This window comes from Hyla sarda, chromosome 4 (genome assembly GCF_029499605.1).
Source record: "Hyla sarda isolate aHylSar1 chromosome 4, aHylSar1.hap1, whole genome shotgun sequence".
Lineage (NCBI taxonomy): Eukaryota > Metazoa > Chordata > Amphibia > Anura > Hylidae > Hyla > Hyla sarda.
In genome coordinates, this window is record NC_079192.1 from 30,178,218 (window position 1) to 30,202,844 (window position 24,627).

The 24,627-nt window shown below is 42.8% G+C and overlaps 2 protein-coding genes across 15 annotated transcripts in view; one reads left to right on the forward strand and one right to left on the reverse strand.

The window, feature by feature from the left end:
* LOC130367694 (surfeit locus protein 4-like) overlaps window positions 1-24,627 on the reverse strand; it is a 644,664-nt gene that overhangs the window by 360,197 nt on the left and 259,840 nt on the right. For 6 of the 7 annotated variants that reach the window (XM_056570304.1, XM_056570309.1, XM_056570305.1 and 3 more), the window contains one exon: window positions 21,978-22,078. The exons of the other annotated variant lie outside the window; for it this stretch is intronic. The gene's annotated coding sequence lies outside the window, so the exon portion shown is untranslated. The remainder of the gene's footprint in view (window positions 1-21,977; window positions 22,079-24,627) is intronic. 7 annotated transcript variants of the gene reach the window in all.
* Window positions 1-24,627, forward strand: part of CACNA1A (calcium voltage-gated channel subunit alpha1 A) — a 358,458-nt gene that overhangs the window by 244,478 nt on the left and 89,353 nt on the right. For 6 of the 8 annotated variants that reach the window (XM_056570294.1, XM_056570295.1, XM_056570298.1 and 3 more), the window contains 2 exons: window positions 4,738-4,865; window positions 7,435-7,531. In XM_056570294.1, the coding sequence (XP_056426269.1) occupies window positions 4,738-4,865; window positions 7,435-7,531 (225 nt within the window). Of the gene's footprint in view, window positions 1-4,737; window positions 4,866-7,434; window positions 7,532-8,917; window positions 9,015-24,627 lie in introns of all 8 variants that reach the window. The other 2 variants (XM_056570293.1, XM_056570296.1) reach the window with 1 other exon arrangement.

A 24,627-nucleotide genomic window follows, 5' to 3' on the forward strand; every position in this document is an offset into this window, starting at 1 on the left:
GTGGCAGGGCATGACGCCGTGATGCTCTGGCCCCTGTATCACCCGTCATCATGCACGGAGCGAAGTTTGCTCCATGCAGCAGATGACACAGGGTGCTGCAGGAGAGGTCAGGGAGTTCCCAGCAGCGGGACCCTTTAAAAGCACCTGACTGCATCAAGAGTAAAACTGTGGAAGGAGTTGTGGCAAAGCCACAAGGTGTCTCGGGGTGCAAAGGTGAATTGTATGGGGCAGATGTTGTAGCCCAGGGGCAAGGTGTTATTAACCCCTAAATGTTCATGACGCCAGGGCGTGATTTTCCCGGTAACCACCCGAATGGTAGTACCGATATCCCAATGTTAGGCAGGGGAATAATAGTCCAAGACCAGGTAGCTTTACTGTGGTAGACAGATGGAAATAGTCTTTACAGCTAGGCCAGGATCCCATGGAGGTGGCCAGTAACACAGAAGGACCTCACAGCTTGCTGGGACTTGTAGTGACTTTGACAGACTTTAGTTCTGCCACGCAGACTAAAATAGACTTGACTGGACTGTAGGTAGTGACAGCAAACATAGACTTGACTTACTGGAAAGTGGCTGTAGGTAGGCTTGAGGCCTCCAGATATGCTGGACACTAGCTCTGAGACGTCTGGTCTTTACTGTTCCTCAGCAGGAGTAATGGTGTAAGAGGGAGATTGTAATGGCTTCCTCTCTTATAAAGGGGGGCTGAGCCAGAAGCCCATAGGTCAAGCTGCAGGTCACCTGGTTAGCTGGTGCTCTCTGGGTAACATAACAAATCATGTGAACACATTATCATGTGACAACTCAAATGTATTTAAAGGTCCTTTATCCATAACACTATACATTATACATATTACTATGGGGGAGACACTGCAGGAGAGCCCCTAGGACACAGAGGGACTCAACCCGACAGGCCCTATATCCCGTACTGGGACATCACAGTGTGGAAGAGAGGCTCAGTGATCAACTTAATTGAGTCCAAAATTTGAGTCCAAGAGTCGCACAATCTAACCAAACATGTGACATCCAGAACAAGAGGCTAGAGTGTGTGTAGAAGTGAGTGAACTCTGCACCATCTTCAGAGAAGTTTGAAATTGGATTCCTGTATCTAACTGATATAGACCCCTTATGGCACAATACGAAAACTCTTTTTCGGTCATGGCTGCTGAAGGTCAGCTAGCCTGGTTAGTCAGCTGTGTAATAGAGTCAGTCTAGACTAGTCTAGTGTCTAGAATCTACATCTGGAATCAGCAACAACTTTAAAGGGGTACTCCGGTGGAAAACATATTTTTAAAAATCAACTGGCGCAAGAAAGTTAAACAGATTTGTAAATTTTGTGAATTCAAGTAGAGAAAACAGACATCGTCGCACATCTACATTTTGTATTTTGATCTACTTGCTTGTTGTTAGTATACATATTGATCAAAAGGTACAAGCCCACTCACCACGTCAAGGCCACCTATTTAGAGCAGGTCCCTAACGTCCCTAGCATAAAATGGCGTAGCACTGAGTGGCGACCACCTCTGCCGCAACACCATTGCCCACAGGGGGAACGACCCACTGGCAGAGCGGCCCCAATGCCATTCAAACCAGTTCCTGGGCCGCACCTCCCCACAGACATGGCGCCACGGGAGCAATGGACGCCACACAGCACCACATCGGTGTGAACAAGGTGTAAAAGCTCACTTACCATGTGCTCCCAGTCAGACTGGGCAGCTGCCAGAAATGAAAGGGCCCTGTGTAGCTACCTGCTACTTTATATAGGGTTGTTCCAAGAGGGAATCCTGGAATTTCATTTGCCAGGCTTCTGTCTCCATCATGCTGCAGGCTTGATGCTGTGTCCTTATCTCATACTTTGAGTCAAAGGGCACAGCCTCAAATGTGCAACATGACAGCCTTAGGGTAGGTTCACAATATGGAATTCCAGCAGAATTATGCGCTGTGAACAGAAACATCAGTGTGAATGGGTCTTCCGCAAAGAAGGAACATGTTCACCTTGTGCGAGGAAGTCCGAAAGCACTGCATAGCCACCAATGGTGATGGCACAGTGGTCGCCAGAATGGAATCTCCGCTTGCAGAATTCTGTGAGCAGAGATTCCGCAGTGTGAATGTAACCTAAGGCTACCTTCACACTGCTGTAGGACTTTTGAATTACAAGAGTTTAGTGAAGAGAAAAATAGTGCAAGTACTATATTCTTTCTCCTTTAAATTCCACTAAACTACTGGATCCCTTACAGACCCCATTCAAGTGAATGGGGTCAGTCGGGACCCGGCAGCTTCAGTGCAGAATCTCTGCTGTTGAAAATCCACCGCAGACCCCATTGAAGTCAATAGGGTCTGCAGTGGATTTTCAATAGCAGAGATTCTACTGGCGAAAATCTGCTGCGGGAAGTGCGTGGAGGCCCCGCCCCTTCTCAAACTTGCAGCGAGAGATCCGCTGCGGTTTTGAAAAGAAATCCGCTCGTGTGAACAAGCCCTAAAGGGAGATTTGTCAAAACCTGTGCAGAGGAAAAGTTGACAGGTTGCCCATAGCAGAGGCCTTTATAAAAATTAAACAGGCAATCTGATTGGTTGTAATGGGCAACTGGTCAACTTTTCTTCTTCATAGGTTTTGATAAATCTCCCTTTAGGGCTCATTCTCACGAGCGGATTTGTTTTCAAACCCGCAGCGGATCTCCCGCTGCAAGTTTGAAAAGGGGCAGGGCCTACATGCGCTTCCCGCAGCAGATTTTCGCAAGTGGAATCTCTGCTGTTGAAAATCCACTGCAGACCCTATTGACTTCAATGGGGTCTGCAGTGGATTTTCAACAGCAGAGATTCTGCTGGTGAAAATTTGCTGCGGGTAGCACTTGGAGGCCCCGCCCCTTTTCAAACTCGCAGCAGGAGATCCGCTGCAGGTTTGAAAACAAATCCGCTCATGTGAACAAGCCCAAAATTCTCAATAAAAATCCAAAATCAAGTATGCTGCAGTAGAGCTCAGCAATGGGATTGGGATTCTGCGGGACCCACTGAAAAACGTGTGGGTGGAAATATGGCTGCTGTGTATAGGAGTGGGCGCACAGGTTCCCTTTAACTGTAGTTAAATATATTAAAAGTATTAATAAAAACTATAAATAAATTGCAAAAAAGAAAACCAAAGTTCCCCCTTTCCTCGCACAGTAGTAATAAGCAGGTTTCCCCTTTCCAATACCGCCCCCAAGCCCACATAACAGGTCTCCCCTCTGAAGCCTCCACAGCAGTGCTCCGCATCCCACCCCATACACAAACAGCAGGCCTCCATTTCCAAACCCCCATCACAAATCAGGACTGAACTTCCCAGCCCTAATCCCCCCCCCCCCACACACACACACATGGCAGGGCTCCACAACCCCCCCCCCCCCCCCAGTGAAGCAAATATTCCTGTGTACTGTCAGTGAGAGGAGCCAGAAGAGCAGTGAGGAGGCAGAGAGGAGAGGCAGTGGTAAGTGTCCTGTCTGTACAGTATATAGTACAGACTCTGTAGCCTCCGCTCACTGTGTCAGCTGTCGGTCTCAGGACCTGTGTGTGATGCTGTGATGCACAAGCCCTGAGTCCTGACAAGCTGACACAGTGACTGATGCACCATGTGTTGGGACTGCTCCAGCCACAGGCGGGCGGCCTATTAGGAATTTTAAAGGTATTCCGGTAGGCCAGTCCGGCCTTGCATGTCAGAAACTGTCCACAGTACATGCAAATCCTCATAGCAAACCTCTCCTGCTCTGGACAGTTCATGATACGGATAGAGGTGTCAGCAGAGAGCACTGTGGTTAGACTGAAAAGAACTCCAGAAAGAAATACAGCTTCCTCTGTAGCATACAGAAGCTGATAAGTACTGGAAGAGGATTAAGATTTTTAAACCTGCTTAACTTTGTGGCACCAGTTGATTTTTAAAAATAATTTCTCACGGGAGTACCCCTTTAACCTTCTGGGAGACACTACTACTGTGAAATCATGTTGAATACTGCCGATTTCTAAAGGCAGGGACCTGTTCACAGAGAGAATGTGTTGCCGGGAGACACACAATTTGAGACCTTGACTTATACAAGGGATCTTGAAACCCTGAACATTCAGGGATGTAGTTTTAGGTGACGCTATCACAAAGAGGACGCAATCTCAAAAGCCAAAGGGTGTCCCTGGGAAGAGAGCAAAAAAGCCAATTCCAAAAACTGTGTCAGCGGAGAAAAGGAGAAAGAGAAAAAAGGACAGAAAAAGGGACAAAAGAAACCAAGCCTAAACATTGGTAGAAGACAAAATCTACCAAAAATATATTGGGAGCAACAAGGTGTATCATTACAAAAACATAGGGGCTGAGCCATAAAAAAGGAAAAGGGGGGGGGGCGTCTTTGTGAGACCGCTAAAAGGACCACTCGTAAATCTACACAAGCACCTTACAATAAAGCCCCACCCACAAAACGGGGGTTTACACAAAATTGTGCATGTTTTTAATGCCAGGGTTTACATAGTTGGTAAATTCCAAGTTTGCCGCAAATCCACAACGAATCCACAACAAATGTGTAAATGTTTTGTAGCAGTTGGAAAGTTGAGGTCTAGAAATCCCATAGTATAACTGTGACACTTGCAAAACCAAAAACCAAATTATAGACCCAGAGTGCAAAATGTAGTGGGTATGGAGTATCACTGGCATGTTGGGGTTATATCTGTACACTTTCTGTTCATTTGGTAGAAATGTACATATGTTGTCATAGCTGTTCTGCCTCTGCAGATGTTAAACCTGTTTGTTGCTGTCATTATGGATAACTTTGAATACCTAACCCGAGATTCCTCCATTCTGGGTCCACATCATCTAGATGAATATGTGAGAATCTGGGCAGAGTATGATCCGGCTGCCTGGTAAGTCAATTGATCTACCCAATTTAATAATGCATTTGGGAGAGGGTGGGGAATTAATTACTAAATGATTGAATAAATCAGCCCCTTTCTAAACCCTGAAAGAAAACAAAAGGAAAACCAAAGATGACTTGCTGTATGGGTAAAGCACAGAAGGAAGAAATATGATCAAATGAAGGCTTAAAATTAGCCAAGATTCACCAAAAGGAATTAGCAAGATGGCATAATACTGAATGGTGAAGCAGAAAAGGCCCAGTTTGTTGGAATCGAAAGCACTTAAAACAGAAGAAGACGATAAGTGAAACAGCTGAAAGAATAAAGCATGACTGAAACCCTCCAATGAAAGCACAAGTCATGTGGTTGGTAGATAACCAAACTAAACCAACAAAGGATTTTGCCCCAAAAATAAGAAGAAAGTTAAAAAGAAAGAGTAAGAAGAAAGTGATAGAGCCTACATGGCCGAAGCAAGAGGTGACTGCAGGAAAGTTGTAGGGTACAGATATTGTAGCTGATGAAAAAATAATCTTCCTGGAAATACAAAAGAGGTGTACATTAAGTATTTGGACACCTATGTTCTAGGGAAGTTGTTGGCAGGAAATAGAGTTTTGCATTTTTGCTTATATGTCTTATAGGTCATGTCTTCACAAGAGGAGTGTTGTAGTTTTCTAATGCACAGCCATTATTATTCAGAGGCCACTTAAGCTTGAGATCAGACCCATCTAAGCTTACAGTTATTTACCTTGATCCACTGTTTAAATGGTTAGTTTACAGCAGTATAGCTATTTAACTATGCCCAGTTGTCTATCGCTATGTGGTCTTTTGAGTTGACAGATTAATACAGGAAAATAAAAGCAGTTTTACTACATGTAGTCTATATGTTACCATGCAGTTCATCTCTTGTTTTCTTGCGGATACCAGATCCAAATGAGGCTTGAGATTTCTTTTTGATATCTATAGACAGGAGCACAAAAGAAAGGGCTTCCACAGAAATGTTTCAACTGGGCCCTCTATAGTTTTACAATGTGCATGTTTCCCTTTACTATTGACCTTTTGGCTAATTTCCAGTCCAGCATCGGTTCTCACAACCTAATATTATTATTAGATTATGCAGCAGAAATGTACCCAATCTACCCCCTCATTTCTTCTCATCTACCTGTGTAAATGTTAGTCTAAACCAGGAAGCAGAGTACTCCAGCAAATATTCTAGTATACAACATAAGACCTTCAAGTAGACTTGTGATTGGCACTGAGAATATTGTAATATTCATCCTGAAGATTACAGAAGGAATAGAATTAACTCTAACATAATGTGTGAAATCATGGTTTGACAAGAGAATAAGTTTTCTAGCAAGTTGACAGCAAGAATGGTGGAAGGACAGTTTCACCAAGAAATCAAGACACCTTCACTCCAAGGATGAGAAGACAGCTGGCTTGCAAGAACTTCTCTACTGCCTCGTATCCCAGTAAACCTCTATATCCATGTATTGTTTTCTATGTGTTTTTCTCTAGAGTCTTTCTTTCCGACTATGTATTTTCTTCATGAGTGTTGGAGTGCTTGTTTTTTAGTTTTTTTTTCTTATTCCATCCAAGTTTAGATTTTTCTGAACCGTATGATGTTTGCACCCACTGTTACTCTATATACATTACTCCAGCCGAATGTTTGGAAGTTGTGGTTAAATTCTCAAACTGATTGTCAAGGACCAAAACTTAGGTAGCATTTTAATATTAAGTTGCATAATGTAATTCACGGTATGGTGAATGTATGGTAGTATAGGAAAATATTTTTGGTAAGGAAACAAGGAAAAAAGGAGTCATCAGTCCCCAATGATAAGATGATCAAAGGATGTCCCACTGCTGAACCCCCAGTGAAATCAATAGGCTATAAATGTAATGGAAATGCACATGGACATGTGAACCCTAGAGTAACAGATGACTTTAAGAATTTGGTACAGTTCAGCACTGAAGCTCCCATTGAAGTCAATAGGAGTCAGGGATGCCCCTCATGCCCCCCAAAAAACCTTGACGCATCACACGCACATGGTATAAATCATCCATATAGACCTATTCATATGTTATATTCACATTATTTCTCTTTATATTGCCTTTATTGTGCCCTATTGTATTGCATTAGTAAATTGCTAAGGTATTGCCCTGGTAGGATGCTCATGCATTCCTTATTGTAACAGAGGGTATATTAAATAGATTAGAACATTCATGCAATTATGCAATGATTACATTGAAATATACTAAAAAAATAAAGGTGGGAAAGCGCAACAATCAAGTTTGAGACTTTAGCCATCATGTTATGGAGGTGATTTATGAAAACTCCAGTGAGGTGTCAGAGATTACAGCACTCATGTTCCTCCCTGTGAACAACACCACAATGTCACTTAGCTATTATAAATCCTCCCCAATGTGTGAGTATGTGTATATGCGTGTGTATTATTATGTTTGCCCATTCTCTGTATCATGCAGGACACAGCACTGCATCCAAGAAAATATGATTACAGGGAGGGTCACCCATGAAAGCTGCACATCCTCTCAACTAACTCCCCTTCTGTTCTTATTTCAGCGGGCGCATTCATTATAAGGACATGTACAGTTTGTTACGGGTTATATCCCCACCGCTGGGTTTGGGGAAGAAATGCCCCCACAGGGTGGCCTGCAAGGTTTGGAAAACCATTACAAAAAAAAAAAAAAAAACCTTAAGCAAAAATGAAACACAGAACGACACTTCCACAACCTTTACCCCATATACCCATCCTTCCTTCTCTCACCCCGAATAGTATGCCTTTTCCCCATCCTGCAAAACTTAGCCCGTTATCCCCTGCAAGATTTTAAGCGGAATGTGCGTTGCTTTCACCTACCTAATTGTTAATATATATATAACATATATATATTTTAAGACAGAGCTGTACTCAGCTGTGTACACCTTGTGCATCCTATCTCTTTGGCTGCTGGAGGGAGGGGGTTGGTCAATGGTTCATCCCGTAGCAGCTAAAGGGCATATAGTCTTATGGAAGAAGCATGGGCTTGCTGGGATTTCCGAGGGTCTGGGCACGAATAATTTTTTTTTTGAACTGGGGGGAGCCTGCTTTAAAGAAGAAAATAAAATATGCTTGATGAAGGGGGAGGGTGCGGAGGGGTCTCAGGGGGGCTCCATTAACCATTCTGAATCTCCTTTCATATTCCATAAACCTCGCTGCCACACACCCCTCCCCCCTTATACCACCACCACTGAAAACATCTTCCTCCCTGCTTCCCAAATTTCCTTCCTAATTCATACTGGCAGGACAAGGCATATTTTTTCCTAACACACCTGTACTGGAGAGAGGTTGTAAAATGAGAATTCTCCACCTGCCAATGGATTCCCTAACAAATGCTGAAAAATGTAAGATCTTCCCTTTTGTAGTTCCTGAAAGAGACTCTTTCTTCCAAAATTATATGATGTAGCTGTTACTGTTTTGGGTTAAAATGCATGTACGGTTCCAGTTCCCGGTGTGGGTGACCTCCTGTGCGCCGTCTCCTCAGGTAGTGATAAGTTGATCTAATTTCTTTTCGCACCTTTTCTCTCCATGTTTCTTCAGATCCTTTCCCTCTCCCCTTTCCTCGCTATGTCCTGGGATATACTCTCTCATATTTATCTTCCTCTCATTTTTTCTTCCTCTTTCTTCCTGTTCTGTATTCAATCTACTCCTCTTATCATTTTCCTTCTCTATTTTTCATAATCCATAACCATTAATACCTGTATAATTCATTCATTTCTTTTCTTTGTAATGTACATTTGGATTTTACTTCTTCCTCCCTAACAATTTCCCTTTTATCCTTTTATATCTGTCATTTCATTTCTCACCTACTGTCCATTCTACCTGCTTGTCTGCTTCTACCCATTCTCGCGGTTTCACCTCCATCCCACTTGTTTGACAATCACTGGCCTTTTCTTTCCCAATACAATGCTTTCATTCCCTTTCATGTTCCATTTTTCCTTTTTTACCTCCAATAAATCCATCTTCCTCCTTTCCATGGCTCTGTGGCTCCTTTCTCTCTGTTCCCAGGGGTCGCATGAAATACACAGACTTGTATGAGATGCTCAGACTAATCTCGCCTCCCTTGGGTCTGGGGAAGAAATGCCCTGCTCGAGTTGCTTATAAGGTAGATCCCCTTCCAATTCCCACTACCATGACTCTTACCCTCTTTTCCTAGTCCGTTCTTGGGTCCCATATTGTAACTTGCCAGATAGAGGTAACTTAACACTACTGCTCTGCATCTTTGTGCACTTCCCAGCAGAAGGGTTAAGACATACCCAATAAGAGATCCTTATGCAAGGAGCCTCTTGTCACTGGAAGCCTCTTAATGGCATTTTTGTCTTTTGATGTTATATTTTTGGTATTTTGACGTGGAGATGTGCCGTCACTGTGTGCGTATGTCGTTGACATGTACTGTATGTTTAGTGACAATGAAAAGCTACTGTATGCGGTACTGAAGGGGAGAGAAGCTTAACTAATAACAAACACACTCTCTCTTATGAGGTCTGCTTGTGAACAACAGGTAACGTTCACATCATAATTCAGACTGTAATAAAGAAATCAAAGCTTTATTCTCTATGTCTACAGCATAGTGTTGAGGCATCATACATTTTTTGCATACTGTATACATAGAGGAGAGGGAGACCCATAATAAAAATGTAATGGGGCCTCCCTCCTTGTCCCTGCTTTTACCATGCACAATACGGTGAAACAAAAGGGCGCTGTTCTTTTCCAGACAAGGAAATAATTCTAGCGCTGTACAAATCACTAGTCAGACCACACATAGAATACTGTGTACAGTACTGGTCAGACCACACATAGAATACTGTGCACAGTACTGGTCAGACCACACATAGAATACTGTGTACAGTACTGGTCAGACCACACATAGAATACTGTGTACAGTACTGGTCAGACCACACATAGAATACTGTGTACAGTACTGGTCAGACCACACATAGAATACTGTGTACAGTACTGGTCAGACCACACATAGAATACTGTGTACAGTACTGGGCACCAGTGTACAAGAAAGATATAGTGGAGCCGGAGAGGGTTCAAAGACGGGCAACCAGGGTAATACGGGGAATGGGAGGACTACAGTACCCAGAAAGATTATCAGAATTAGGGTTATTTAGTTTAGAAAAAAGAAGGCTTAGGGGTGACCTAATAACTATATATAAATATATCAGTGGACAGTACAGAGATCTCTCCCATGATCTATTTACACCCAGGACTGTATCTATAACAAGGAGGCATCCTCTACGTCTAGAGGAAAGAAGGTTTCTACACCAAAACAGATGGGGGGTTCTTTACTGTAAGAGCAGTGAGACTATGGAACTCTCTCCCGGAGGAGGTGGTCATGGGGAACTCTGTAAAAGAGTTCAAAAGGGGTCTGGATGCATTCTTGGAGAATAATAACATTACAGGTTATGTATATTAGATTTATAGGGATAGAACGTTGATCCAGGTATTTATTCTGATACCATATTTGGAGTCGGGATGGAATTTTTACGTCTAGTGTGAGGGTTTTTTGCCTTCCTCTGGATCAACTCAATAGGGATTCATTAGGCATATAGGTTGAACTTGATGGACTCTGGTCATTTTTCAACCTTATGAACTATGTTACTATGTTATGAACTATGTTAATTGTAAGAGGGCAGGAACTGCCAATGTTAACATTGTGAAGATAGCCCTGGCCATGATAGGAGTGGGATCCACAGAGCTGGAGCCCACCTCTCTACAAGTACAATGGCAGCTGCCACCATGGTACATACACTTTTGGTATCAGGTTAAGGACCTCTTTTGATTGATGGGCAAGATTTATTCGGATCTCTGCCTGTAGATGACCTGTGATCTCCACTAGCTATATAATTACATGGCAGGATGGTTAGGATATTAGATCATTCTCTATTGACTTATTCTCTAGGTACAAGTCACTATGAAGGTTCCTGGTCATGAGACATCTAGGATGGTGGGTGTTGTATACAAACATGAAAGACTCTCTTTAAAACTCCAATTCATATACAGTAGAAGTATTTTGGAATTGTTTCATGGTTATGTGACATTATTGCTTTTATATGTTGCTATTTTTGCTATACAGATATATTAGTGTCACAGAAATAGTATATTATACTTTTTATAGCCAAGTGTTGGTTACATGTCAAGATGCTGCTCAATTTTATAGTCAACAAGTGACTATCTTACATGGTTGAAAACTCTACTCAGGTTAAAAGTTCTGCTTTGTGGAGCAGTGTTGAGGTTGTAAGTAAATGGCAAGTATGTTGTAGTGCTCTGTGTTTACATGGGGCAATGTGTGGCCAATAATATTGATTATCAGGAACAAGCATTCCTGTAAACACTCACTCAGCTGATAATCGGGCCATGTAAAGGGGCCGTTATTTTCAAAGTAGATTGCAGATTAGTTTGCTGATCTCGAGTTGTATGGTGTTAAAGGGGTATTCCAGGAAAAAACTTTTTTTTTTATATATCAACTGGCTCCAGAAAGTTAAACAGATTTTTAAATTACTTCTATTAAAAATCTTAATCCTTTCAATAATTATCAGCTGCTGAAGTTGAGTTGTTCTTTTCTGTCTGGCAACAGTGCTCTCTGCTGACATCTCTGCTTGTCTCGGGAACTGCACAGAGTAGTAGAGGTTTGCTATGGGGATTTGCTTCTACTCCGGACAGTTCCCGAGAAGGTGTCACCAGAGAGCACTTAGAAAAGAACAACTCAACATCAACAGCTCATAAGTAGTGAAAGTATTAAGATTTTTTTTTAATAGAAGTAATTTACAAATCTGTTAAACTTTCTGGAACCAGTTGATATATATACAGTATACAGTATATGCAGTATATATAAAAACTAATTCCAGGATAACCCCTTTAATATCTGTAAGCTTATAGCTGTGTTCACTCTGTCATGTTTTTAATTACAACTATTGAATAGAAAGGCAGGAATGGATCTGAAAAGAGGTGAATCCACAGTGATTTCTTTGTCTGTGTCCTCCATTTATGATCTGTTTCAGGCTTTGATTTCAATAACTGCAAGTAAAAGCCTAAAGTGTAAACATACAGGTTCAGCGAATAAATGCCTATAAAGTAGATCTATAGGAACATGGCAATATATTGTATATACTGATATAACATTCTTATAGGTTATAGTGAAATGTTTTATAGGTTTGTGGTCTAGAAAAGCTTAAAGAGTTTTAAGTTAATTTCAGATGTGTTCATAGGTATATACTGTTTTTAGGTACATAACAGGTCGCTGTGGTCAATGAGTGGTCAGCCTGTGTGCTATTTCTGATAGGGGCTGTAGTTTCCTGGTCCTATATCACATATAGATGAATCTATCACTCTTTCTTTTCCTGTCTCTGCATTCCTTACTCTATTATTCTGTGTATCTTCCTCTCTTGTCTCTCCACACTCACTATGGTAAGTGCAATATGCATTAGAAGGATGATGCAGGCTGACCTAACCCTTGTCCTTTCCTGCTTGACAAATATCCTCGTGCAACAAGATGTATAAAAAAATATTTCCAACCATGAAGCAATGAAAGCTGTGTTTATGAGAGATGGTTATAGAATGCATGGGGCAGGGTTTATGATTGATGTCGCACATAGGAAAAAAACGACAATAAATAATTGAGAGATGTTATATTTTTCCTATGCGCCATTTTTCATAATGTCCCCATCATCACAGAAAACCTTTTGTATTTATATATTTCTTTTTATAGCTACATTATTCCCTTTTGTATTAGTAATTGATCCATGAAACTTACCAGTATATATTTTCTACATGTATATTATACCTGGGCTAGTACTTACCTTACCCACCATTGGTTTATATCTGCTCAGTATCTACACCAAGACAACTGGAAAAATGTTAGTGCAGTCTATGCGTCAGCTACACTCATCAACCCACAGGGTAAAGCTGGGTTCACACTTTGTTTTGTCCATACGGGGACCCGGACCCGATCTCAGCTAGGTTCTGTGCTTGTATTAGGCTTGGTTCACACTACGTTTATGTCATACAGGGACTGGATCCAGCTGGAAAATGTACAAACTGGACAATCCCGTATCCAGCCGGACCCGGACCCGCATCTCATTCATTTGAATGAGCCGACCGGAGTCAGATAGTGACTCTGGTCGGCTCACTTTTGCCCCGTATCAGGTTTTCTGGTCGGATTGATTTTCAGTCCGGTCACAAAAACGGATATGGGACAAAAATGAGCCGACCGTAGTCACTATCTGACTCTAGCCGGCTCATTCAAATGAATGAGATGCGGGTCTGGGTCCACCTGGATATGGGATTGCCCAGTTTGCACATTTCCCAGCTGGATTCGGTCCCGATATGACATAAACGTAGTGTGAACCAAGCCTAATACAAGCACAGAACCTAGCTGAATAACAATTGTTGCACATTCAAACATGTCCAGTCCCTTCAGTCTAGTAGCGCAAACTGTGGGACATTATCGTTGTCTGTGCTATTCAAGTTATTTTCACCCCATGTGCTTAGCAATAGCTCATTTTGTATTACCCCCACAAAGAGGTGCACATTCTTCATAAATAGCAAAGTAGCTTAGATGTGGCTTAAAAGTGAGGTCTGGGCTGGTGTGGTGTGTGGTGTGGTTTATGTAAAAATTTTGCGACAATTTAAAAATCACCAACCGCCACAAAAAACTAATCATACCACATTATATTCAAGGTGTTTTAAATTTACATGATTTGCGAAAAAATTTAGCAACCTTTTACCCCATTTTGCAAAAATTTCTTACAATTTACCAAAAAAAAAAAAAAAAACAGGATAAGGCTGCATTCACACCATGTTTTTGCAATACAGTTCCCGTATCAGGTTTTTGATGAAAAACGGATTCCTCAAAACCTGACTAAACTGTATCAAAACGTGTGTACAAATTTCAACCCGTATACAGTTAAAAACCGTATACGGTTTGAAAAATGATGTCCGGTTGCATCAGTTTTTAAAGAAAAAAACGTAAACGTTTTTAACTTTTCACTTCGTTTTGAATAAAGTTTCACGTGTTTGATTGAAATTCCAAGAAAAAAAACGTGCAAAGTAAAAAACCGTATGGTGAAAACCGGATGGAACCGTACGAACATACAGTTCTGTACAGTTCCCATTGACTCCCATGTTTAAAAAAAAAAACGTATACGGTTTAATACAGTTTTTCACCCGGACCAAAAACCATGGTAGACTACGGTTTTGGGTACGGGGAAAAAAACTGACAAAACCGTACAGGATGCAAAACGGACACAACCTGATGCATCTTTTGGCATACGGTTTTTAATGGAGAGTCAATGCATACGGTTTTCTGTACTGTAGTGCAAAAACATGGTGTGAATGCACCCTAAAACCCAATGATAAATTCCGCCCAGAGCAGGCCCCCCACTTCTCTCTCAACAGAGCAGCCTCCCTTACTTCCCCAGTATTTACAGCAGTCCCTTTTCCCCTATATGTTTCCCAATAGTCATAGCAGCCCCCCATAACTTCTCCATTAGTCACATTAGTACCCCCTATCTTCCCCAGTAGACCCACATAACTTCTCCATTAGTCACATTAACACCCTCTATCTTCCCCATTAGTCACAGCAGCCCCTGCTGCTCACCAATGTGTCACAACAGTACCCTCCCACCACCACCACCTCAGCTTGCTTGTAGTCACAAGCAAGGCCTTAACCTCAAGTACAACTCATCCAGCATAAAAATCTTCAAATACATACATTGAACAAAAAATAAAAAGTTAGGCCTGCCAGGCATATAAAGGAGAGAAATAATGGGAACTGTACTCCTATACATTGGTAATCCCATCCAAAGCAAGCACAGGAAACATAAAAGCAACAGTCCTGCACACAGCGGGCAACATCAAGAAAATTAAAAATAATACTGAACCTCAAAACTATGGTGGCATTGCCTGGTGACTATTCAAAAAATGTCACTTTTCTGTATTTTTATAAGCTTGGAAAAGCCCTTTAACCAAAACTTACATTATATCTGGCCTGTATCTATACTATACTTACGCTATATCCATAGGTATTAAGACATAGTTAGTTGCCCCTTTGCAGTTATAACAGTTTTCACTTTTGTGGGATCACTTTCTACAAGATTCGGTAGAGTATTTAAGGGAATTATTGTCCACTCATCCAGAAGTGCATCTGTGAGGTCAGACACTGATGCTGGACAAGAAGGTCTGGCTCGCAGTGTCCATTCTAGTTCATCCCAAAGGTGTTGGATGGCGTTTGGGTCAGGGCTCTGTGTGGGTCAGACCAGTTCTTTCATCCCAAATCCCCCCCCCCCCTCAACCATGCCTATATGGGCCTTGCTTTTTGCACTGGGGCACAGTCATGCTGGAACATAAAAGGGCTGAATTTAAACAGTTTCGACAAAGTTGGAAGCGTGCAGGTGTCCAAAATGTCTTGTTGCTGGAGCATTAAGGTTCCCTTTCACTGGAACTAAGGGTCCTAGGCCGACCCATAATAAACAACTCCATAATATTATGCCTCCTCCACCAAACTTTAAAGCTGGCATGGTGCAGTCAGGCAAGTAACATTTGTTATGGGAGTGATAAGAGGTGATGAGTGGTTCGGGGGGGGGGGGGTTAAGAGAGGTGGTGGGGGTTATGGAGGTGATGAGTGGTGCAGGAGGGGTGATGAGAGGTGCAGGGGGGTTATGGTGGTAAGAGGTGCAGGGGGGTTATGGGGGTGATTAGAGGTGCGGGGGGTTATGGGGGTGATGAGAGTTGCAGGGGGGTGATAGGGGTGATAAGAGGTGCAGGGGGGGTGATGAGAGGTGGTGGGGGGTTATGAGAGGTGGTGGGGGGTTATGGAGGTGATGAGTGGTGCGGGGGGGGGTGTGATGAGAGGTGCAGAGGGGTTATGGGGGGTGATAACAGGTGCAGGGGGGTAATAAGAGGTGCAGGGGGGTAATGGGGGTGATAAGAGGTGCGGGGGGGGTAATAAGAGGTGCAGGGGGGTTATGGGGGTGATAAGAGGTGCGGGGGGTTATGGGGGTGATAACAGGTGTAGGGGGGTAATAAGAGGTGCAGGGGGGTTATGGGGGTGATAAGAGGTGCAGGGGGGTAATAAGAGGTGCAGGGGGGATATGGGGGTGATAAGAGGTGCGGGGGGGTTATGGGGGTGATAAGAGGTGCAGATAGGGTGATGAAAGGTGCAGGGGGGGTTATGGGGGTGATGAGAGGTGCAAGGGGGTGATGGGGGTGATAAGAGGAGCAGGGGGGCGATGAGAGGTGCAGGGGGGTTATGGGGTGATAAGAGGTGCAGGGGGGTTATGGGGGTGATAAGAGGTGCAGGGGGTTATGGGGGTGATGAGGAGAGGTTTGGCGGGGGGGGTGATGAGGAGTGATGAGGACACAGAGGATAAGAGGGGGTGTATATGTATATATGATCTGTATGCATGTATGGCAGAATTATATTCAGGGGTACAGTGTGTGGCAGTAATATATTCAGGGTACAGTGTGTGGCAGGGCAGGCCTTGAGCTGTGAGGGGCCCCGAAATTTCTGATGGCAGCCCTGACAGTATACACATTGCTGGCTCACTTAACCCCTTGCTGAGCTGTGCGCTATGCGCAACACCAGCAAGGAAAGAGTTAGCTTACACTGCTGGTTAACCCTTTGGGCGGTATACACTATATACAGCTATCTATAGATAGCTGTATATAGTGTATACAGAAGACAAAGTCCGCTTACTTCCCTCCAGTCCCGGGCAGGTCCATGTAGCTCCGCCCCTAGTGATGACGACATTATGGGGCTGAGCTACAGACGGAGCCAGACTAGTAAGACTCTGTTCACATTGTACATTTTGTATAATGTGAACAGACCCTTCTGGCAGTGTCCTCCCAGATAGGGAGACTCCAGCTGTTGCTAAACTACAGCCCCCAGCATGCCCAGACAGCCAAAGGCTGTCTAGGCATGCTGGGAGTTGTAGTTTTCCACCAGTTGGAGGCTCCCTGTTTGGGAAGACATTGCATTATGGGTGCTCTCCCCAGTGGACAGCGCCAAAAATGTACTAACCAATATATATATTTTTTTTTCTTCTTGTTTCAGATCAGTGTATGCAGAGGATTTCGGTGGATTCGATGGATTACAGCGGATGAACTGGATTTTTTTCCTTTTAATAAAATGGTTAACGAGGGATGTGGTGGAGTGTTTTTTAAAATAAAATAATTTTTCCAATGTGTCGTCTTTTTTTTTTTTTATTGAATTTTCAGGCTAAGTAGTGGAATCCGGTCTTATTGACGGAATCCATTAATAAGCCGGGGCTTAGCGTTAGCCCCAAAAACAGCTAGTGCTAGCCCCCAATTATTACCCTGGTACCCACCGCCACAGGGGTGCCGGGAAGAGCCGGTACCAACAGGCCCGGAGCATCAAAAACGGCGCTCCTGGGCCTAGGCAGTAACAGGCTGGCGTTATTTAGGCTGGGGACGGCCAGTAACAATGGTCCTTGCCCACCCTGGTAACGTCAGGCTGTTGCTGCTTGGTTGGTATCTGTCTGGTAATGAAAATACGGGGAACCCTATGCGTTTTTTATTTATTTATTTATAAAAAAAAAAACCCTGCATAGGGTTCCCTGTATTTTTATTCTCAGCCAGATACCAAGCAGCAACAGCCTGACGTTACCAGGGTGGGCAAGGACCATTGTTACTGGCCCTCCCCAGCCTAAATAACACCAGCCTGTTACCACCTAGGCCCAGGAGCACCATTTTTGACACTTCAGGCCTGTTGGTATCGGCTCTTCCCGGCACCCCTGTGGCGGTGGGTATCGGGGTAATAATTGGGGCTTAGCACTAGCTGTTTTTGGGGCTAACGCTAAGCCCTGGCTTATTAATGGATTCCGTCAATAAGATCGGCTTCCACTACTAAGCCTGAAAATTCTATTTAAAAAAAAAAGATGACACATTGGAAAAATTATTTTATTTTAAAAAACACTCCACCACATCCCTCGTTAACCATTTTATTAAAAGGAAAAAAAATCCAGTTCATCCGCCGAAATCCATCGAATCCGCCGTAATCCTCTGCATACACTGCCTTACAGTATCACTATAAATTTCAGTGACCTCTAGAATAAACCATTTTTTAATTTAAAGGCAACTGCATTGGTAGGTACTGAATATTATACACCTGTGGCAATGAGACTAAAACAAACATCTAAATCCAATGATTAACATGTATTAACATGTATCCAAATCCAATGATTAACATGTATATGGCTGGATGATCTGACCAATCAGAATGGGCACTTCACTGGTAAAACCCCTGTAATACTGAAGTGCATGCACTGACTGGCTGCCTGGTAGCGCCTCTGTGATGACCCACGATGTATGGCGGGACCACGGGGTGTAGCAGTGTAGGTGGATGGGGCAAGATGTTATTAACCCCCAGGAGAAAGGTGTTGTTAACCCCTAATGTTCGTGACGCCAGAATGGTTTTTGTGAAAAAGCCAGAAAAAACGCCAGAAAAACTGCCAAAACGCAGGAAAGAGCTGTGGCAGTTTTTCTGGCGTTTTTGCTGGAGTTTTTTTTAGGTGTTAAAAAAAAAAACAAGTGGAAACCTAGCCTTACAGTATCACTATAAATTTTAGTGACCTCTAGAATAAACCATTATTTAATTTAAAGGCAACTGCATTGGTAGATACTGAATATTATACACCTGTGGCAATGAGACTAAAACAAACATCTAAATCCAATGATTAACATGTATTAACATGTATCCAAATCCAATGATTAACATGTATATGGCTGGACGACCAATCAGAATGGGCACTTCACTGGTAAAACCCCTGTATTACTGAAGTGCATGCACTGACTGGCTGCCTGGTAGCGCCTCTGTGATGACCCACAGTGTATGGCGGGACCACAGGGTGTAGCAGTGTAGGTGGATGGGGCAAGATGTTATTAACCCCCAGGAGAAAGGTGTTGTTAACCCCTAATGTTCGTGACGCCAGAATGGTTTTTGGGTACCGGAACCACACAAACGGTATCTCCACTATTCCAATGTCTAGGCAGTGAAAGAAGAGTCCACAACCAAGTTATGGTTTAACCGAGGCTTTACTGAGTTTAGACAGGTGTTATTATCTGCATAGCTAAGCCAGAATCTCAGAGAGGTGGCCAGGAACACAGAAGAACCTCGCAGCTTGCTGGGACCAATTAGACTTGTAATAGACTTTAGAATCTTGACTTTAGGCTGGACTTGACTATAGGTAGTAGTGACAGCAGACATAGACTTGACTTACTGGAATGACTGTAAATTGGAGGCCTTCCAGGTGCTGGACACTAGCACTGAGATCTCTGGTGTTTGCTGTTCCTCCGCAGGGAGCATAAGAGAGAGAATTGTAATGGCCGCCCCCTTATATAGAGGGGGGGCTGAGCCAAAGCCCATTGGTCAAGCTGCGGGTCATGTGTTAAGCTGGTGCCCTCTGTGTAACATGTGATCACATAAACATAACATGTGACATCTCACAGGTCCTTTAGATGACCTCTCACAGGTCCTTTATACTAACTATACATGAATACACTGACTACAATTCTATTATAATAAATGACAGTGTAGTAACAGCAGGGGAGACACTGCAGGAGAGCCCCAGGTCACTGAGGGACTCAACCTGACAGGGCCTAAGTGTAGTGCAGGACCATGTCCTGTACTGGAACATCACACCTCCCTACAGTACAGGGAGGTATTACATGTTCTGTATTAGTCTTTACCTGTACCAGGGTTAGCTGCTGCTTTGGACAACAGGTAAGGGCGGCTCCATTTTACTTTTTTGGGAAACTGTGTGTACTGTACAGGACACTGAAGAAGCTCCTGTCCTCTACATAGACAGTGATTTACAGCCTCCAGCAGAACTTTATTACTTTTATATGTAAGGACTTGCTTTATCTATATTAGTTATCTACTTATTTTTCTTTTTCCTATTTTTTGGATGACATTTTGGGGCTTTAGAACCAGTTACCAGGTTTCCATAGAGTTATTGTCTCAACATACAATGGTCATCCTGGAACCAATTAATATTGTAACCTGAGGGACCACTGTACTAAGACACAGCCTGAATTACAACATGAATAGATGAGTATCCTAGGCTTAGAAAGTAGAGGTAATTAATTGTATAATTACATATTTCATATTCCTTATGCATCAATTTCTCATGGTTTCCAAGATCTCTGCTTGCTGTAATTTTAAAGTATCCTTCATAACTCTGTCTTTGTCATGTGATGAGAACCTTATGCATCAAAAGGATAGGGGATAAGATGTTAGATTGCAGGGATCCTGCCACTCTGGATCCCCACGATCTCTCCTGCAGCACCCCCGTTATTCGCTCTGTGGCTGATGACGGGCGGTGCAGGGGATGGAGTATCGTGACATCACTGCTCCGCTCCCTTGTGATGTCACACCCTGCCCCCTCAATGAAAGTCTATGGGAGGGGGCGTGGCAGCCATCACGCCCCCTCCCATAGACTTGCATTGAATTTAAATTTAGTTACTAAATATAATATAAATGTATTTACTAACCATATCCTGACAGTATTTATTGAATGCAGAAGGATTAAAGCATTGTGCCTAACCCCTTAACCTACTGTTAATTTACCAATGCATAATAAACTCTTAAGTTGCAGAAGCAAACTAAAGGGTCTGGATAGGTGATAGTTTGAAAATCCTTCTGCCCATTTAGTCTTTATCTATACATCTATATTAATTTTTTCAAGCAGTATGCAATATAAAATAAAGGTGGCCATACACATTAGTTACACATCAGCCAGACTGGCAGATTTCAGTGGAACTAAACAACCATCTAATGTGTATGGCTATAGGGAAAAAAAAGTATCAGGCATACTTGATTTTAACATTTCTAATCCCTTTGTTCTCATGGGAGATAAGCCACCTCCACAGCTATATGAAACTGTCTGATGTTTATAGCCTTCCTAAAGGGTTATTCCTGAGATTTCTATTTGGCTCAGGATGCTTCAAAAATATATAGCAGCGATACTCACCTGCCCCAAACCTCTTCGCTGCTGTTCTGATGGCTACCAGTCCTTACCACTTCTTTTAGCTTCCTCTCACTTGTTATCCTCGCAGGATCTGTTCACTTACTGACTGTGATGGGTAACTGCTGCAGTCAGTGATTGGCTGAGCAGACAGTTCAAAAGAAACAGAAAGAAGCAGAGAGCAGCGGGGATTGGCAGCCACTGAAATGGCATAAAGGGGATTGGTGCAAGCAGTTGGATTGTCAGAATAACCCTTTAAATACACTGATGTCTTCTTCTGTTAGCTCCAGTGCTTCAGCAGCATAGCTTTGGCAAATATAGCTTTTTCTGAACAGCTGAGTTATGTCTGAAAGCCTGGTTGCTTAGGGAGAAGAGGTAAATACTCATACCCCGAGAAGTCAGAGACCCCTAACTTATTCATATGGTTTATATCTGCCCTAAATTTGCTCAACGTTATTTTGGTTGCTTGGGATATACTGGCCAACAACCAGACACATACTTAACAACTAAAGTGTGTCTGTCAGAACTTTTTAGCCTACCAATCTGCTTACAGCACTATATCACATAAACCCAAATCAGAAACATACTGGCCCTGATTTACTATTGTAAACCCGACATGTTCTGTTGGGTTCAGCACCAGATTCTGGCACATTGCGCCAGAAATTCTGTATGCGCCAAAGTTTGCACCAGAATTGTAAAAAAAAAAAAAAAATCTCCATGTGGAAACCTGAAAAGGGGGTGTGGCCACAGAGGAAAGTGGGCGCCATAAAGGGCGTGTCCCCAACATTTTCACAAAAAAACAACATATTTACTAAGGTTTACTCAGAAAATGTGGTGAATTTGAGTTGAGGAAAACCCCACAGATCAGAGCATGTGTAAAAAAAGGAAAATGTAGGGAAAACTGCAAAATGTAGGGAAACCTTAGTAAATTCTGTGTAAAAAAAATTGTAGGGAATTAAAACCTACAAAGAAAACTACACTCCACTCTTAGTAAATCAGGGCCACTGTGTTGCTGTGTCCATATAGCATAACAGATACAATGAACTAGTGCTGGCAAGTGTCTGTTAGCATTGCCTTACCATGGAAGTGTCCTGGCTTCTTGTTCCAAAAACCTCCCCAACTCTTCTCCTTTGACCTTAGTGTTCTTCTATGTCATAGGATGCACATGATATGGGTGGACCTTAGAGTTAATAGATAGGTTGGAGTGATTAAATAATACACAAATGTAAATGACAAGAAGCAAGAACATTTCCTTGGTAAGGAAATATCCAGCAGACAATAACCAGCATGGTACAAAAAGAAATTATGCCACACAGATAAATGGCAAGTGTTTGCTTGCTTTCATATAATCCAAAACCCAATGTGAGTAGATTGGCAGACACCTTTTAAGAATGACTGTCCAGCTACAATAAAGGGGTTATCCGGCATTTTGCAAAAGTTCATATTCAGCTGGAGTCAGAATTTTTTTTTGAAAAATAACTATACTTACCTAGCCCCAGACCCAGTTGGACCCCCAAAGCTTCTGCTTGGCTCAGTCAGGTCTCCAGATCTTCTGCCTTCTTCCGAGACGAGCACTCGCAGCAGGACACTATGGCCAGTGATTGACTGAGCAGGTAGGTCTTGTACCAAGCACTCTTCTCAAAAGCAGGAAGAAGACAGAATATTGGGGGGACCAGACGGGGTCGACTGAAAGCTGTAGGGGACCAGTGGGGTCTAGGTCTAGATAAGTGTAGGTTTTTATCTATCTTCCTGGCCCCAGCAGGTTATGCATTTTTCCAAAATGCAGGATACTCATTTCAACAAGTTTTAACCCCTCAGTTACTGGAATTAATGAATGCACAAAGAGACCTAAAACACTTACAAGAGAAGGCAGAAAAGATGTTCAACAGTTCACAGCACTCCAGTAAGAATTGTAGCTCTGCCTCCATTGGTCCTGACACATAACTAAGCTGCTGTGTATAGACCCTGCAAAGCTTCCACTGTGACAACTGTAGCAATAACTAAGGTATATATAAATAAATATTGCCTTATAACGCTTATTACAAAAACAAATATAGATTTCATCACCAGAACAGCCTTGATGATGAGAAGGTATTGATGACTGAGCCCAAGTGCTGCCATTTCATACAAACCTATAGGATGTATGAAAAACACAGTACACAGCTGAACCCATTCCTTCATGGCCATCCTCTGGGTGTGGGATAAGGGTCCCCTATGCTAGTTAGTGATCAGTGGGATCCCTACTTTTTTAACTCAAACTACATTAAAAACAAATCATTTTTCAACATAGTTGCCTTCCTTTGCAATGCAAGGCAAATGACCAATTACTACTCCTCCCACTTTCACTGTTTCCAACAAAAATGTGGAAACATTATATGTTAAAATAAAAAAAATAAAAAATATTTATACAGGAAGTGTGATAATTAAAGGGGTACTCCCCCCTAGACATCTTATCCAAAGGATGTCTAGGGGAGGGTGGATGTCCCGCATCTGGGATCTCCGACCCGGCACCCCATCATTCTGAACATCGAGATGCCGGGCTGGAGATCGCAGGGGGTCCCAGCGGCCAGACCCCCAGCCATCAGACATCTAAGGATAGGGGATAAGATGTCTAGGGGGAGGAGTACCCCTTTGATTTACAGGTATCCATGTTGAGAAAGAAGAAATGCACAAGTGTCTCTATACTAAGATTTTCAATTTATATATTAAAGGGAAACTCTCATCTTCATTATACTGCCCTCTCTGAGTATCTACACAGTGGCAGCAGTGACTCTTTTTCAGGCTGCACACTTCCAGCTAGTGGGGGTAGATTCTCTAATTCTAGACCATGTATCGGCATACAGGACAGAGGGCAGCATGACATAACTGTCTGGTTCCCCTTAAAGGGGTACTCCACTGGCCAGTGTTCCGGCTGCGTTCGGAACATTCAGTTCCGAACACTGTGCACGGGCTGCGGGGGTCGGACACGCCCCCTTGTGACTTCAGACCACGCCCCCTCAATGCAAGTCTATGGGAGGGGGCATGGCGGCTGTCACGACCCCTCCCATAGATTAGCATTGAGGGGTGTTGCCTGACATCACGAGGGGTAGTGGTCGACCCCTGCAGCATGCCCACAGCGTTCGGAACTAAATGTTCCGAACACAGCCAGAACACTGGCCAGTGGATTACCCCTTTAAGCAATATCTTTTTTACAATGTTTCCCAAGCGCGGTCCTTGAATACTCCCAAACAGGTCTCGTTTTCTGGATTTCCTTAGTCTTTCACAGGTAATATAACTATGGTCAGTGCATCAGGCATAACCACAGTTATATCACCTGTGAAAGACTAAGGAAATCGTGAAAACATGACCAGTTGGGGGTACTTAAGGACCGCGCTTGGGAAACACTGTCTTATTGGCTTCCAACCTGTGTCTCACATTTCTCCAAACCACAGATTTCATGTCAACGATCTACAGTTTTATCAAGTTGTTTTGGATAGTTCTACATTGCCCAAGTAATTTTTCCAAAATTATTATAATTTTTTTTTACAAACAGATCATTTAATTTCTACTTTGCTAGAACAGAATTTTTGTGGGTCAGAAGTTTACATGCACCATGCTAACAGGCTTTAAAATAGCTTAAAAATGTTGTTCGACATCATGGGCAAATCAAAAGAAAACAGCCATTGCAAAATGTATCCTATATCGACATGACCTGAAAGGCCACTGATAAAACCACCATAAAAAAAAGCC